Source organism: Cajanus cajan, chromosome 3, assembly GCF_000230855.2.
Source record: "Cajanus cajan strain Asha chromosome 3, NIPB_CcT2T_4, whole genome shotgun sequence".
Taxonomy (NCBI): Eukaryota; Viridiplantae; Streptophyta; class Magnoliopsida; order Fabales; family Fabaceae; genus Cajanus; species Cajanus cajan.
In genome coordinates, this window is record NC_138519.1 from 17,406,301 (window position 1) to 17,423,807 (window position 17,507).

The window sequence follows — 17,507 nt, forward strand, 5'->3', positions numbered from 1 at the left end:
TGGATCTGTATGGAAGAATACTGAGGGTCAGCTGTCTCTCCTTAAGTATGCTGTATCAGCACCTCCAGAAATATTTACCTTTGCACACTCGGGAAGATTGCTGGTATGATTATCTGTTTGTAAATTTAGACCTATTTGGATAAATTATTCCAAAAGCACTTTTAGAAAAAAAAATTTAAAATAAACTTATTAATGAACTAAAACTAAATTATACATGAGTTAAAAATAAATTTTTTGAAAAACTGATAAAAGAAAATTTCTACAAATTAACTTATATTTAAGCTAATTTTAACTCACGAAGAAACTTATTTATTTATTTATTTATTTATATTTTTCTCTCTTAAAAATATTTCTAGAGAAGTTTATCTAAGTTGACCATTATTGTTTCTTGTTCCTATTGCCAAATTCTTATGACAACAAATTGCTGTGCAGGCATATGTTGATGCAATTAATGGCCACAAGCTTCAAAATGGCCATGCAAATCATGCATGGTTGTGTCTTGACCTTTTAGACGTCCTCTGCCAGCTAGCCGAGAAGGGTCATGCCAATAATGTTCGATCAATCCTTGATTACCCTCTTAAACACTTTCCTGAAGTGTTGCTTCTTGGGATGGCACATATTAATGTACAATCTAATGGATTCATATTTGTTGGTTCTCCACAATTACCTATTCTATGTGTTTTCTTGATTCATGTAGTTTACATTGGTTGTTCTTGCAGACTGCCTATTATCTCTTGCAACGGGAAGTATCTCTGATTGTTTTTCCCAAGATAGTAAAAAGTGCAGTAGGCAGTGGGATGATTCTACACCTTTGGCATGTTAATACACATCTGGTCTTGAGAGGGTTTATTGATTCTCAAAACAATGATGCAGGCAGCATTATAAGAATTGTGGACATCTGTCGGGAGTTAAAGGTTGTTCTCTTTTTAAGTGTGTTTTTTTTTTTTTTACTTTTTTTCATTTCAATCATTTTCCTGATAGACAGATAGATTGCACTTTGTTGTTATGGCTTTCTTGATTTTGTTATATGTGAGGATTACAATTGACTATTGATATGACCAAAATAGAAATAATGCATTAATAAAATATATAAGCAAAAAGTAATTTTCATCTTTTAAACCAGTTTTGTAAGATTAAGTCAAGTTCATAATACAAAAATTGACTTGTAAGATGAGAGTTATTTCTCACTTATATATAAATATATTACTAGTCGACGTGGCCAAAATAGAAATAAGGCATTAGCAAAGTATATTAGGAGATAGCAATCCTTACCTTATATATTGTTTTCGACTCATAATTTGTTTTCTTAATATGTTTTAATAATAAGCAAATCTTACTTTCATTGAGCCCTTAGTCGCAAGAAGCCTTCAAATTTGTCTTCACGATTCACAAATGCCAATCTCTTTTCTTTTTTACAATCTTTTGCCATTTTTAACTCATGCTTTCTTGTTGGTTTTACAGATTCTATCATCCGTGGTGGAAATTATTCCCTCTTATTATAGTATAAGGTTAGCAGCAGTGGCATCAAGAAAAAAATTCATTATAACCTTGAGAGGTGGTTGAATAGAAACTTAACTAGAAGCAAGGACGTCCTTTTTGTGGTAACAATAATACCTTCCCTCGTGCTTTGGGTCCTAATTTTTTTACACACTAACTTCACAGATTTAGAATCTAAATGAATACAAATTAAAAGTGCTTGAGAGTTTTTATATTGAAAATAAAGAACTTTTTTCAATAGAAAACTCTTAAAATATGCTTTTAAGCTTCTACCCAAACAATCTCTTATGCAGTCTTTTGGTTTTGTCACTTGTGCATTCCAACGTGTACTCTTCTGAGTTTATTGTAGCAGAAAAGTGGCTGACATTGTTAGGCTTTGCAGGAGTGCCTCAAGTTCTTAAAGGATGTCCATTTTGGTAGATCACAAAACCTTTCTGGCAAATCTTTTCATCAGCCTGGTGCTGTTCTGAGCCTCTATGCTGAGACGACTTCCACCTTCTTGAAGGTTCTACTTTAATATTTGGTTTCTCTGCCTGTTGATCTCATTTGATTTTCATCTAACTTTTTCTGATTACAGGTTCTTAAATCTCACACCAACTCGGTTGCCTCTGGACAACTTTCTCTGCAGTTGGAGAGGCTGCATATATCTATTAAAGATTACTCTCTAGTTTTTACTCTTCACTTTCTCAGTTTCCTATGTTTATTCTATCGCTCGTGCTCATATCATTTTATATTTGCACTTAATTTTGTTGCTACAATTGCAGTTACATAGTACAGACAGAACCTCGTCAAGGCTATCTTCTAATCCTGGTTATGTTGGTCCTTCCCGTGGATCTATTTCTACTGGTATATTTCTATCACTTGTGTTTCTATAGTTACATAGGCTGTTGCTTAGCATAAAGACATAAATTTATGCTTTCTATTTCTGAAAATATGTTGTGCTCCTTTGATATGTGCATCTGGTGCAGGGTTAGGATCTGCCTTGAACCCTGAAACTTTGGTTGCTGCTGCTACGAAAATAGAAAGTCCTATTGAGGTACTCTCTAGCCTTGTACAAAAGATTAATCAGACTGGCTGCTTTCTTCAGTTTTGATAATTGATTCCTTCAGTTGTTTATATTATCACTGATTTTACTTATCTGCTTATAAATAATTTTGAAGAGTTTCATGTTTCAGCTAAGGGATATCTTTGTTTACCAAAAAAAACATCTAGCTTGTGAGAGCTACACTTTCCCTCACATTTGATTTTGTTTAAATTTTCTAATTAAGTAGAGATGAACTACACACACTCTCTATATGCAAGCATTCTTGGTTTCAAAAATCTCTCTCCTATAAATGTCTTCTTTATCACTTATCTCCTGATTCTTTCATCTCTGTCCTTATTTAAAGTAACATGTCCCTCATCTATTATTTCATGGGGATTTTCTCTAATTTCTTGGGGATAGACTATCCTTATTTCTTTATTTTCATACCGGTTTAAATTTCTTTGATTCAAAATGGCTTATGATTATTCTTTCTCCTATTATGAGGAGGATAACAAATTATTCTCTCTATTTAATTTTCTTACACTTTATTGTCATCGATAACTGAAATTATTATTGAATTTTAATTATAATATTGACAATGATTTTATTTAGATATATTTGATATTATTCTGTATACAAATTTATTAAATTTTGTCAAGGTCATATGATAGATATTTACTTTAATTATATGATATTAATAAATTTTCACTTTTCAAAATAAATAATTGTGATCCTAAAATTATTTAACTGGTACAATGCATGGACTAAAATACTAGTTTTAATTTAGTATCTTATACAAATCTAAATTTTGATTTCCTTTACTTGGAGTAATTTAACCCTAATTTTTTATATTGTTAACAGGCTCCGGACTCAGATGTTCAAGAAAAGATACCATTTATAATTAATAATGTTTTTGCTGCTAATATTGAAGACAAAGCAGAAGTGTTTGCTGAAGTTTTGAAAGAGCAGTACTATCCTTGGTTTGCACAGTATATGGTTATGAAAAGGTTAGCATGACTCATAAGTCAAGTCATGTATCATGTAATTGCTTAAAACAGTTGCATCCATGTAGAGATATGGGGCATGCAATATATATTGGAGCCTTCACTTATACCATTTGTTATTTATTTCTAGACCAAGCATTGAGCCAAATTTCCATGACTTGTACCTGAAATTCCTGGATAAGGTTAATTCAAAGGCTTTAAACAAAGAGATTGTGCAGGCAACTTACGAAAATTGCGAGGTTTGAGCCTTGTTTCTGTTCCCTGCTTGATTGAAGTGACAAGTTGTGTCGATAATATGAAATAATACTTGGTGCTTGAATATTCTTCAGGCTCTTTTAGTTTTAGGATCAGAGCTCTTAAAATCAAGTTTAGAAGAACGCTCTTTGCTTAAAAATTTGGGGAGCTGGCTTGGGAAGTTAACAATTGGCCGTAATAAGGTTTTGATGGCTCGTGAAATAGACCCAAAGTCTTTGATTATAGAGGTAATTTCCAAATTGAATATACTTCAGGAGCAGATGGCCCTTCAATTGGTCATTTTCTTATCAAATTGTTTTCCATGTTGTAGGCATATGAGAAGGGGCTAATGTTCGTTGTTATTCCATTTACATCAAAGGTATAATTTATTATTGTAATTATCTGCTTCAATGTTTATACTCAGTAGCCTGCTACATTATCATTCAATTTCTTTTTACAGATCCTCAAACCATGCAAAACCAGTCTTGCATATCAACCACCTAATCCTTGGACTATGGCCATTTTAGGATTGCTTAATGAGATTTATTCAATGCCCAACTTGAAAATGAACCTCAAGTTTGACATAGAGGTACGTTTTTCTTGTTTCCTTCCTGGAGTGTCATTGACAAAAAAGGTTTATTGAAATATTTGTGATATATAGGTTTTATTCAAGAATCTTGGAGTCGATATGAAGGATGTCAAACAAACTTCTCATTCCCATTTTGACAAACTTTTTCTCGAGTTGGTAAATGAATATCAATCATTCCCATTTTGACAATAAGATCCAGAAATTTAGTACAGGTAAGTCACTTAGTGAAGATACATGCCAATTGGAGCCATATTTAGCTCAATGCTATGAAACCCGAAAACCTCTCTTGTTCATGGAGCCATATTTAGCTTGATGCTATGAAACACGAATACCTCTTTTGTTCGAAATGTCGCTGTGTTGAGCATGTTTCTGATATTGACACTCTAACACTTGCTCAACACATGTCCGACACTTATCAGGTGTCCAATTAAAATTTTTTTTTTTGTTGGCTTGAACACTTAAGGTGACACCTCTGCCCAACTCGAACACTTGAGCTGACACCTTCTTATGAATGGACATCCACTGGTATTATTAAAAAATTCTTTTTTTGATTTAGACCTGTCAATAACCTTAGAATATAATATGAAATCTTAAAAAAATAATGTCTCGCCTTCGTTTAGGCTTGTCATAGAAAAAACATAGAAGGTTGGTTTAAAAAGGTGAATATGTCATCAATTTAGATATTTTGTTATGTTATATTTTATTGTATTAGAGTCTCTCTCTTTTGGTATGTGTATGTGGTGTTTGGTGTCCTATATTTTAGACATTAATTGTGTCAAAGTGTCGGGTGTCTGTGTCGGTTCTATGCTCAGATGCTATTTTAAGTTTTGAAGTATAACTGACTACAACTTGTGTTTACAGCTTCCAACACAGATACCTAACTTTTGGACAGACGTTATTATCAAGCAAAAGCTCAGTGTTTTTGGGATGCAAATGTATGATGCTCTCAGTATGGTGTTCTGCTTCCTGTTTGAATCTATATGACTGAGTTACTATTTGTTTATTACAGAGCGGTATCCATTGCAATGGACAGAGCTATCAAAGAGACAGTGTCTAGTAATGAGCAGAGTATTGTTTCCTTATCAACAACAACAACCAAGGAGCTTGTTTTAAAGGTTTACATACATATCAGTGAAGCTGAGATTCTAACTGCTTGATTTTGCAATTCCATTTGTTGTAATTCCTAATTTAATCTACTCTACAAACATATCAGGATGTTATGGTATATAATATTGTCACATTTTTTTAAGTGCGTTAATATCTTTTTAACTGCTGGATTTTGTTGCTAGGTAACGTATATAGATATGTCTGTAGTAGTTGTTTTAACCGGAAGCCTTAACAGACAAGCTTGTACTCTGTTTTTTTTGCTAGATTTTAATTTATGTAATTCATTTGCAGGATTATGCTATGGAATCTTGACGAGACACGTATATTTTGAAAGAGCAGTACTATCCTTGGTTTGCACAGTATATGGTTATGAAAAGGTTAGCATGATTCATAAGTCAAGTCATGTACCATGTAATTGCTTAAAACAGTTGCATCCATGTAGAGATATGGGGCATGCTATATATATTGGTACCTTCACTTATATCATTTGTTATTTATTTCTAGAGCAAGCATTGAGCCAAATTTCCATGACTTGTACCTGAAATTCCTGGATAAGGTTAATTCAAAGGCTTTAAACAAAGAGATTGTGCAGGCAACTTACGAAAATTGCAAGGTTTGAGCCTTGTTTCTGTTCCCTGCTTGATTGAAGTGACAAGTTGTCTCAATAATATGAAATAATATTTGGTGTTTGAATATTCTTCAGGCTCTTTTAGGATCAGAGCTCTTAAAATCAAGTTTAGAAGAACGCTCTTTGCTTAAAAATTTGGGGAGCTGGCTAGGGAAGTTAACAATTGGCATTAATAAGGTTTTGATGGCTCGGGAAATAGACCCAAAGTCTTTGATTATAGAGGTAATTTCCAAATTGAATATATTTCAGGTGCAGATGGCCCTTAAATTGGTCATTTTCTTATCAAATTGTTTTCCATATTGTAGGCATATGAGAAGGGGCTAATGTTCGTTATTATTCCATTTACATCTAAGGTATAATTTATGATTGTAATTATGTGGTTCAATGTTTATCATTCAATTATGTGTTCTGACTCTCATTAAGACTATCTTATGTTTCTATATAGAGCTCATTTTGTCATCAAATTCCTTTCCAAAAACGTCTCTCAAAAGAATGGCAAGAAGAAACAAAGGTAATCAGTCAACAAACAAATCAACTAGGATACAACCAATTGCTCGGAAGGAGATGAAGAAAACAACAAAACGGTTTCAAGAAATGGTTTATATTTCTTCTAGGTTCTTTCATTTAAAATCCATTATTTAATTTCATTATTTTATGTGATTTTTAATTAAATTCTCTAATATTATTTTATAATTATAGTATAAGTGCTCATCAAATATCTCAGCCAAAAAATGACATAGAAAAATACTATAATATCTCGGATGCGTAATCTCCCATAAAAGTTGTTGAAAGTAGGATTGATAAGGATGCGGAACAAGTTAGTGGGATGGATCCATTAATAGTCACTTTCAATAGCTTAGCCAAGATGATAGTGGATAAATATCCTAAATTGAAGTTCACACTTTCTCCATCAGGACTTCCAATAGTTATTGATAATAATCAACAAACATGGTCAACTAATGCGCATCAAATTCCTTCAAGAGTGAACAGTCAAAGTGAAAGTAGAAAGATATTGCTTGATCATCCTAGTTAAGCTATTGAAAGTGACTATTAATGGATCCATCCCACTAGCTTGTTCCACATCCTTATCAATCCTACTTTCAGCAACTTTTATGGGTGATGATGCATTCGAGATATTATAATATTTTTCTCTGTCATTTTTTGGCTGAGATATTTGATGAGCACTTGTACTGTAATTATAAAAAAAAATATTAGAGAATTTAATTAAAAATAAAATAAAATAAACAAATTAAATAATGGGTTTTAAATGAAAAAACCTAGAAGAAATATAAACGATTTCTTGAAACCGTTTTGTTATTTTCTTCATCTCCTTTTGAGCAGTTGGTTGTATCCTAGTAGATTTGTTTGTTGACCGATTACCTTTGCTTCTTCTTGCTGTAACACCCAAATTTTTATTATTTTAATGGCATTTTCGTAATTTTAATAAAGTTATAGGGGTATTTTGGGTTCTGGAACGGGCCGTCCCAAAAGTGGAACGGGCCGTTCCAAATGTTGAAAATGTGAGGTTTTTGTAGTCCCAGAACGGCCTTGGAACGGGCCGTTCCGGTATGGAGAACGGGCCGTTCCGGAAGGAGAACGGGCCGTTCTTCTGAGATTGAGAACGGCCGTTCTGGTTTTTTGGGAACGGGCCGTTTCGATTTTGGAACGGGCCGTTCCAGTTACAAATTTTGCCCAGATTTGAAGGATCCGGAACGGGCCGTTCCGGAATCAGTACGGGCCGTTCCGGGTGCGTCAGATTGCCTATAAATAGGGGCAGGGGGGGTGAAATTTTTTATACAGAGGAAGAAAGTGAAATTTTAGAAAGAGAAAGAGAAGAGAGAGAGAGAGAGAGAGAAAGAAAGAGAAAGAAAGAGAGAGAGAAAGGAAGAGGGAATCCAGAGGAGGAGGCTCTGCCTAAGTTCAGCTCCGCTTATTCAGGTAAGGGGGGGAGTGAGAACCTCGCTCAGGGGTGTAGGGATAATTGCTGGATAGTTGTTTGTCGGATTGGCCCCCAATCCTTTGTCGTTATTCTGTTTAATTTCTATTTACTCTACTTTGCTTTTTTGTTGGAGGTGCCGTTGTTCTGTCTAAATTTCTATTTACTCTACTTTGCTTTTTGTTGAAGGTGCCGTTGTTCTGTCCGATTTTCTATTTATTCTACTTTGTTTTTGTTGAAAGTGTCGTTGTTCTGTCTGATTTTCTATTTACTCTACCTTGTTCTTTGTTGAAAGTAATAAATGAATATGAAATTAATGTTAATAATAAATGAGTTTTAATATGAATAAGAATGCTCTCTGGATCTCTGTGAATACCTATGCGGACCTTAAGAGGAGTATTGATGACATGACCATGTGAAATATGGACAAATGACATGAGACCTAAGAATTGACTATTGAGACAAACTATGATTATGAGACTATGACAAATGAGGACATGATGTACTAAATGAAATCATGTAAAAAGTTAAATATTGAGTCAATGAGATTATGATGGTATGACATGCATCATATGCATATATTATTCCAGGTGTGCCGCTGAGGCCGCATACCAGTGATGTAACTTGTAACCAGGTGTACCTTAGGGTCACCAGTGATGTAACCAGGTGTACCTTTGGGTCACCAGTGATGTAACCAGGTGTGCCTTAGGGTCACCAGTGATGATATGTGAAACTTCCTTATGGCGCCACATGCATGCATTTATAAGTCAAGATCATGACATCATTGCATGATAAATGAATATATATGTGATATTGATGATGTATGTGTATTATTTATAAGTGACTTATATTTGTTGTGTGTGTGAGTGCTATCTAGCCTTTATTTCTGCACCTGAAACTGAGTGAGATGTTTCTCACTCCCTTGTTGTTTTTGTATATGTTTAAATTATGTTGCAGGTGATCAGCATCATGAGGATGTTGGTGATGAGGCTTAAAGGCTTCAATTGGGCATGCTCTGATAGGATGTGACATCGGGGCATAGTTATTTTAGTTTAATATGTTATTGTTTTTATAACTTTAGTTTCTCTTCTTTTGTAATTTCTAACGAAGAAATAACGTAGATAACATATATAATTCAAGGAAAATATATGTTAAGAATTGTAATTTGAACGTTCTTGATAAAAGACCAAGATGTACATTTTTGTTATATTTTTATTATATGATTTGGGAGTATAAATTAATTCCTAACCAGGAGGCACTGCCACCTTTACTGGAGTTAATTTATATTTCCTTTATTATTATTTGTATATATATGATTTCTTGTTTTACACTAAATTGTATTGAAAATCTTAACTTCTTTTCTTTTATAATTTTTACACTGGAGTTATGATTTATGAGTTACGAATGTGAATCTTCTACCTTGTTATATTTGAAATATTTGTCAACTATGAAAGATTTTATTTACCCAAAAAGAAGATAAGAAATATTTTATTGTTACATTTGTTGTATATTAATAACGGGGTAGAGGGTGTCACATTTAGTGGTATCAGAGCCTGGTTGATCTAATCGACCGTGAGTTATGAGTTTACTATGCTTATTTGGTTTACTATGTTTATTTGGTACATGAATGATGGACTGAATTGATTGTAAAACTTGTTGGTATGATAGTATGATGATTGATTATGTTTATTGATTGTATTATTTTCTTAGACTATGGCTGGTAGAAATGATCGTGCGATTGCCGATGCTCTTCAAGCATTAGCACAAGCTATGAATAATAACAATAGGACTGAGGTCGCTCCTAACTGGTTGGAGCAATTTCAACGAAATCACCCACCTACCTTTAAAGGAGGATATGACCCAGATGCTGCTATGAATTGGCTAACAGAAATAGAAAAAATTTTCAATGTTATGGATTGTCCCATCGCTCAGAAGGTGAAGTTGGCCACATTCATGTTGACTGCTGATGCTCATTTTTGGTGGGAAGGAGCACTTCGGAGGATGATTGATGGAGGGGTGCACTTGAATTGGGACAACTTCAAGAAGGTCTTTCTTGAGAAGTATTTCCCGGATGATGTGAGAAGTCGGAAAGAAATGGAATTCCTTGAGCTGAATCAAGGGAACGACACAGTGGCTGTGTATGCTGCCAAATTTGATGCTTTGGTTCGTTATTGCACACACTACCATGGTGAGGGTGGTGAAAGAGCTAAATGCATAAAATTTGTAAATGGTCTGCGTCCTGAAGTGAAAACTGCAATTAACTATCAGGAGATATATCACTTTCCCACTCTGGTCAATAAGTGCAGCATTTATGATCATGACAACCGTGCTCGTGCTGCTTTTTATAAAGGAGTTGGAGGTCCTATCCGTGCTGTGAGTTCTAGTACTTCGGGAAGGAGTAAGCCTTACTTCGCTTCTAATAGATTTCAAGGGAGTAAAACTGCTGCTAATAAAAGTAAGTTTCTTACTAGAGGATCCACTGTTAGTGCTACTGGAAGTGTTGGAGGGTCTGTGTCCACTCCTTCAGTAAGATGCTGGAAGTGTGGACTTGTTGGTCATAATCAGTCTGAGTGTCGTGACAGGGAAGTTACCTGCTTCAACTGCAATGGTAAAGGTCACATCAGTACCCAATGTCCTGAATCACAAAGAACACGTGTTATGGGATCGGGTTCGCAAACTGAGCGTCCAAAGACTGTGGGGAGAGTATTTGCTCTTAGTGGTGCTGAAGCTTCTCGGTCAGAAAATTTGATACAAGGTACTTGTTTCATAGCTGAGACTCCTTTTGTTGTACTATTTGATTCTGGTGCAACTCATTCCTTTATTTCTGTCTCTTGTGTCCAAATATTGAATTTGCCTGTGTCTTTGTTAGATTTTGATCTAGTTGTTGAAACCCCTACTAATGGTCCTGTGACTACATCCCTAGTGTGTTTGAAATGTCCTTTGACAGTTTCTGATAAGCAGTTTCTAGTTGACTTAATTTGTTTGCCTCTTAGTCAATTAGATGTAATTCTTGGTATGGATTGGTTATCTTCTCACCACGTCCTTTTAAACTGCTTTGAGAAATCTATTTCCTTTGGTGAATGTAAGAGTACGGAATTTCTTAGTGCTGCTGACATTAAAACTTGTTTAAAAGACAATGAAAAAGTGTACATGATCTTAGCTTCTTTAACACTTGAGACTGATAGTAAGCTAGATGAGATTCCCTTAGTGAGAGAATTTCCAGAAGTATTTCCTAAGGATGTGTCTAGTTTACCACCTGAGAGAGAGATTGAGTTTAGCATAGACTTAGTACCAGGTACCCCACCTATATCTATAGCACCCTATAGGATGTCCCCTACAGAGTTAGTTGAGCTTAAGAAACAAATAGAGGAATTACAAGGAAAACAATTCATTAGGCCTAGTGTCTCGCCTTGGGGAGCGCCTGTTTTGTTGGTTAAGAAGAAAGATGGGAGCATGAGGTTGTGCGTAGACTATAGGCAACTGAATAAAGTGACCATTAAGAATAAGTATCCTTTGCCTAGGATAGATGACCTTATGGATCAACTAGTTGGAGCTTGTGTGTTCAGTAAGATAGATTTAAGGTCAGGATACCATCAGATTAGAGTGAGAGCTGAGGATGTTCCTAAGACTGCCTTTAGAACCCGCTATGGGCACTATGAGTATTTAGTTATGCCTTTTGGTGTGACTAATGCACCTGGTGTTTTTATGGACTACATGAATAGGATCTTTCACCCTTACTTGGATAGATTTGTAGTGGTCTTCATAGATGATATCCTAGTGTATTCCAAGACTAGGGAGGAGCATGTTGAGCACCTTAGGATCGTTCTTCAAACCCTTAAGGAGAGGCAGTTGTATGCAAAATTGTCAAAATGTGAATTTTGGTTGGATAGTGTGAACTTTCTAGGACATGTGATATCCAAGGGTGGAATAGCTGTAGATTCTGCTAAGGTAGAAGCTGTGTTAGAGTGGAGAACACCTAAATCAGTATTTGAGATTAGGAGTTTTCTAGGACTAGCTGGTTATTACAGAAGGTTCATAGAGAATTTCTCTAGGCTAGCTCTTCCTTTGACTAAGCTGACGAAGAAAGACCAACCTTTTGTGTGGGATTCTAAGTGTGAGGAAAGTTTTCAAGAACTTAAGAGGAGATTAACTAGTGCTCCTGTGTTAGTATTACCTGATCCTAATAAGACTTTTGAGGTATTTTGTGATGCTTCTAAATTGGGTTTAGGAGGAGTGCTTATGCAGGAGGGTAAGGTAGTAGCCTATGCTTCAAGACAACTTAAAATTCATGAGCAAAACTATCCTACCCATGACCTTGAGTTAGCTGCAATAGTTTTTGTGCTCAAGTTGTGGAGACATTACTTGTTTGGGTCTAGATTTGAGGTTTTTAGTGACCATAAAAGCCTTAAGTACTTGTTTGACCAAAAGGAATTGAATATGAGGCAGAGGAGATGGTTAGAGTTTCTTAAGGATTATGACTTTCAATTAAATTATCACCCTGGCAAGGCTAATGTTGTAGCTGATGCTTTGAGTAGAAAATCTTTGAGAATGTCTTCCTTGATGATTAGGGAAATGCAAATGATTGAGGAGTTTAGGGATATGAGCTTAGGGTGTGAGTTGACCTCTAAGAGTATTAAGTTGGGAGCTTTAAGAGTGACTAATAGCTTGATAGATGAGATTAGAGAAGGTCAGAAGATGGATCCTTTCTTATTGAGTCGGGTAGAGAAGTTGAATCAAGCTGTGAAAAGTGAGTTTAGAATTGGAGTGGATGGAGTTTTAAGATTTAAGGATAGGTTGTGCATTCCTAGTGTGCCAGAACTTAAGAGAGCAATCCTGGAAGAAGGTCATAAGAGTATCCTTAGTATCCATCCAGGAGCCACTAAGATGTACCAAGACCTTAAGAAGATGTTTTGGTGGCCTAAGATGAAGAGGGAAGTGGAGGAATTTGTGTATGCTTGCTTAGTATGTCAGAAATCTAAGGTAGAACACCAAAAACCTTCAGGTTTGATGCAACCTTTAGATGTGCCTGTGTGGAAGTGGGATAGCATCTCTATGGATTTTGTAGTTGGGTTACCTAAGACTGTGAAGAACTTGGATGCTATATGGGTCATTGTGGATAGATTGACTAAGTCTGCCCATTTTATTCCCATTAATATTAGGTACTCTTTGGAGAGGTTAACCAAGTTGTACATCAGTGAGATCGTGAGGTTGCATGGAGTTCCTACTAGTATTGTGTCTGATAGAGATCCTAGGTTCACCTCTAGATTTTGGGAGAGTTTGCATAAGGCTTTAGGCACTAAGCTTAGATTGAGTTCAGCTTACCATCCCCAAACAGATGGCCAAACTGAGAGAACCATACAATCTTTGGAAGACTTGTTGAGGGCTTGCATCTTAGAACGTGGGGGTAGTTGGGATAGTTTCCTACCTTTGATAGAATTTACCTACAATAATAGCTACCATTCTAGTATTGGGATGGCACCATATGAGGCTCTGTATGGTAGGAGATGTAGAACACCTTTATGTTGGGTAGAACCTGGAGAGAATGTCATGTTAGGACCTGAGATAGTTCAACAAACTACTGAACAGGTTAAGATGATCCAAGAGAAGATGAGAGCAACCCAGAGTAGGCAAAAGAGTTATAATGACAAGAGGAGAAAAGACCTTAAGTTTAAAGAAGGTGATCATGTATTCCTTAAAGTCACTCCTTGGACAGGAGTAGGCAGAGCACTGAAATCCCGTAAGCTTACTCCACGTTTCATTGGTCCTTATCAAATTCTTAAAAGAATCGGTGAAGTGGCCTATCAAATTGCTTTGCCTCCATCTCTTTCAAATCTCCATAGTGTCTTTCATGTTTCCCAACTCAGAAAGTATATCCATGATCCTTCCCATATCATTGAGTCTGACAACATTCAGTTGAAGGATAATCTTACTTATGAAACGGTTCCTCTAAGGATTGATGACAAGAGAGTGAAACAACTAAGAGGAAAGGAAATCCCTTTGGTTAAGGTCGTTTGGGGAGGAAATATTGAAGAAAGTGCTACATGGGAATTAGAAAGCAAGATGCGAGAAGCTCATCCATTTCTGTTTTCAGGTAAATTTCGGGGACGAAATTTCTAAAAGGAGGGGAGAATTGTAACACCCAAATTTTTATTATTTTAATGGCATTTTCGTAATTTTAATAAAGTTATAGGGGTATTTTGGGTTCTGGAACGGGCCGTTCCAAAAGTGGAACGGGCCGTTCCAAATGTTGAAAATGTGAGGTTTTTGTAGTCCCAGAACGGCCTTGGAACGGGCCGTTCCGGTATGGAGAACGGGCCGTTCCGGAAGGAGAACGGGCCGTTCTTCTGAGATTGAGAACGGCCGTTCTGGTTTCAGAACGGGCCGTTCTGGTTTTTTGGGAACGGGCCGTTTCGATTTTGGAACGGGCCGTTCCAGTTACAAATTTTGCCCAGATTTGAAGGATCCGGAACGGGCCGTTCCGGAATCAGTACGGGCCGTTCCGGGTGCGTCAGATTGCCTATAAATAAGGGCAGGGGGGTGAAATTTTTTATACAGAGGAAGAAAGTGAAATTTTAGAAAGAGAAAGAGAAGAGAGAGAGAGAGAGAGAAAGAAAGAGAAAGAAAGAGAGAGAGAAAGGAAGAGGGAATCCAGAGGAGGAGGCTCTGCCTAAGTTCAGCTCCGCTTATCCAGGTAAGGGGGGGAGTGAGAACCTCGCTCAGGGGTGTAGGGATAATTGTTGGATAGTTGTTTGTCGGATTGGCCCCCAATCCTTTGTCGTTATTCTGTTTAATTTCTATTTACTCTACTTTGCTTTTTTGTTGGAGGTGCCGTTGTTCTGTCTAAATTTCTATTTACTCTACTTTGCTTTTTGTTGAAGGTGCCGTTGTTCTGTCCGATTTTCTATTTATTCTACTTTGTTTTTGTTGAAAGTGCCGTTGTTCTGTCTGATTTTCTATTTACTCTACCTTGTTCTTTGTTGAAAGTAATAAATGAATATGAAATTAATGTTAATAATAAATGAGTTTTAATATGAATAAGAATGCTCTCTGGATCTCTGTGAATACCTATGCGGACCTTAAGAGGAGTATTGATGACATGACCATGTGAAATATGGACAAATGACATGAGACCTAAGAATTGACTATTGAGACAAACTATGATTATGAGACTATGACAAATGAGGACATGATGTACTAAATGAAATCATGTAAAAAGTTAAATATTGAGTCAATGAGATTATGATGGTATGACATGCATCATATGCATATATTATTCCAGGTGTGCCGCTGAGGCCGCATACCAGTGATGTAACTTGTAACCAGGTGTACCTTAGGGTCACCAGTGATGTAACCAGGTGTACCTTTGGGTCACCAGTGATGTAACCAGGTGTGCCTTAGGGTCACCAGTGATGATATGTGAAACTTCCTTATGGCGCCACATGCATGCATTTATAAGTCAAGATCATGACATCATTGCATGATAAATGAATATATATGTGATATTGATGATGTATGTGTATTATTTATAAGTGACTTATATTTGTTGTGTGTGTGAGTGCTATCTAGCCTTTATTTCTGCACCTGAAACTGAGTGAGATGTTTCTCACTCCCTTGTTGTTTTTGTATATGTTTAAATTATGTTGCAGGTGATCAGCATCATGAGGATGTTGGTGATGAGGCTTAAAGGCTTCAATTGGGCATGCTCTGATAGGATGTGACATCGGGGCATAGTTATTTTAGTTTAATATGTTATTGTTTTTATAACTTTAGTTTCTCTTCTTTTGTAATTTCTAACGAAGAAATAACGTAGATAACATATATAATTCAAGGAAAATATATGTTAAGAATTGTAATTTGAACGTTCTTGATAAAAGACCAAGATGTACATTTTTGTTATATTTTTATTATATGATTTGGGAGTATAAATTAATTCCTAACCAGGAGGCACTGCCACCTTTACTGGAGTTAATTTATATTTCCTTTATTATTATTTGTATATATATGATTTCTTGTTTTACACTAAATTGTATTGAAAATCTTAACTTCTTTTCTTTTATAATTTTTACACTGGAGTTATGATTTATGAGTTACGAATGTGAATCTTCTACCTTGTTATATTTGAAATATTTGTCAACTATGAAAGATTTTATTTACCCAAAAAGAAGATAAGAAATATTTTATTGTTACATTTGTTGTATATTAATAACGGGGTAGAGGGTGTCACATTTGCCATTCTTTTGAGAGACATTTTTGGAAAGAGATTTGATTGCAAAATGTGTTTTATCTAGAAACTTAAGATAGTCATAATTAGAGTCAGAACTAGGATGGAAAAAATACCCGCACCCGCATATATCTGGGGGTAAAATTCGCTACGGATAATAAATGGATAAGCTAATTGGGTACCCGCGGATAATGTGGACGGATAATTTTTTACCCGTTTATAAACGGGGCGGGGCGGGTATGATGATATCCATACCTGTGGGTACCCATTTAATAATATTTCTTAAATATCCTAATTATCCTTGTACCACATAACCCTAAAACTATATTCTCTCATCTTATTTTCTTACAAAAGTGAGGTTGATGAAGTTATCAACATGTGTTAAGCATATTATAGAATTATGTTGGAAGTAATTTGATTAATTTTCTAGCTTTGATTGGACTAATAAGATTTATGTAATTTAAGTCCTTTACTTTCGTTTGAAATTATGAGATTAAATTATTGTAGCTTTGTGATATGAGACTTTCACTTACTTCTGAGATTGATGTATTTTAAGTTATTAATTATCTTGCATTTTTATTATTATTTCAACAAAATTAATGTTAAATACAAGTTCAAAATTAACATTAATTTTTTTAATATTTCAATGATTTTAAATATAAACTTAAAAATTATTTGTAATATAATTTTTTTAATTTCTTAAAAAATTTATAAATATCCATGGATATTCATGGATATCCGTGAGTATTCAAGAAATTCATGGATACCCGTTTAATGGATACCTGCATGGATATGGGCGGGTATGGGGCCAATTTTCATCTAGCGGGGCGGGAACGGGTTTACTATTACCCGCCCCCATTGGGCCCCATTGCCATCCCTAGTCAGAACGCGTAATTGAATAATGAATAAAGCGCTAATGAATGACTATATATAAATCAACAACTTTACAATTATTTTGAATTATTGATATTTTAGATAATAAACAAAATTATATTTGATAAGAAGATAAAACAATTCCTAAAATATTTATTTTAAATTTTTTATAAAAATATTAAATTTTAATTTAAAGATATATGTGATAAATAATAATCCATATATTTTAGGTAATTTTAGGCATTTATCAAAATTTTTTTAAAATTATCACTAATAATATCCGTGAAATAGTATTTATCTTTAATAATTGTTAAGAGATAACCTTTTAACATAGAGTACGTCAGTTCAATAATTTTAATTCCCTCAACAAATTTTCTATCATATGAAGATATTG

General features: G+C 35.1%; 2 protein-coding genes across 5 annotated transcripts; both read left to right on the forward strand.

Annotated features, from left to right (window-relative positions):
* The first annotated feature begins 114 nt into the window (after positions 1-114).
* LOC114914907 (uncharacterized) lies at positions 115-9,328 on the forward strand. Of its 4 annotated transcripts, XM_083070602.1 has the most exons (18): positions 115-624; positions 720-1,601; positions 1,880-2,002; positions 2,075-2,343; positions 2,466-2,533; positions 3,383-3,528; positions 3,656-3,764; positions 3,855-4,007; positions 4,091-4,138; positions 4,220-4,348; positions 5,210-5,283; positions 5,358-5,463; positions 5,747-5,832; positions 5,960-6,068; positions 6,159-6,305; positions 6,389-6,436; positions 6,529-8,021; positions 8,977-9,328. In XM_083070602.1, the coding sequence occupies exons 6-13, from the start codon at positions 3,515-3,517 to the stop codon at positions 5,765-5,767; spliced, it is 654 nt and encodes a 217-aa protein (XP_082926728.1). In that variant the 5' UTR covers positions 115-624; positions 720-1,601; positions 1,880-2,002; positions 2,075-2,343; positions 2,466-2,533; positions 3,383-3,514; the 3' UTR covers positions 5,768-5,832; positions 5,960-6,068; positions 6,159-6,305; positions 6,389-6,436; positions 6,529-8,021; positions 8,977-9,328. The 4 variants fall into 4 exon arrangements, with proteins under 4 accessions (XP_082926728.1, XP_082926729.1, XP_082926731.1 ...); XM_083070603.1 differs by having other exon boundaries at positions 115-1,601; XM_083070604.1 differs by lacking the exons at positions 115-624; positions 720-1,601 and having other exon boundaries at positions 1,631-2,002.
* Positions 9,329-9,454: 126 nt separating this feature from the next.
* Positions 9,455-16,017, forward strand: LOC145955632 (uncharacterized). The gene is made up of 2 exons (XM_083070601.1): positions 9,455-10,774; positions 15,666-16,017. Exons 1-2 carry the CDS (start codon positions 9,733-9,735, stop codon positions 15,701-15,703), a joined length of 1,080 nt encoding a protein of 359 aa, XP_082926727.1. The 5' UTR covers positions 9,455-9,732; the 3' UTR covers positions 15,704-16,017.
* Positions 16,018-17,507: the final 1,490 nt, after the last annotated feature.

Excerpts from the sequence above, each read along its gene's own strand:
- LOC114914907 (XM_083070603.1), top strand. Across the intron at positions 4,139-4,219 it reads TTATTCCATTTACATCAAAG|ATCCTCAAACCATGCAAAAC; the intron begins GTATAATTTATT and ends TTCTTTTTACAG. Across the intron at positions 4,349-5,209 it reads ACCTCAAGTTTGACATAGAG|CTTCCAACACAGATACCTAA; the intron begins GTACGTTTTTCT and ends TTGTGTTTACAG.
- LOC145955632 (XM_083070601.1), top strand. The coding sequence starts at position 9,733 with ATGGCTGGTAGAAATGATCGTGCGATTGCCGATGCTCTTCAAGCATTA. Across the intron at positions 10,775-15,665 it reads GTCAGAAAATTTGATACAAG|GTGATCAGCATCATGAGGAT; the intron begins GTACTTGTTTCA and ends ATTATGTTGCAG.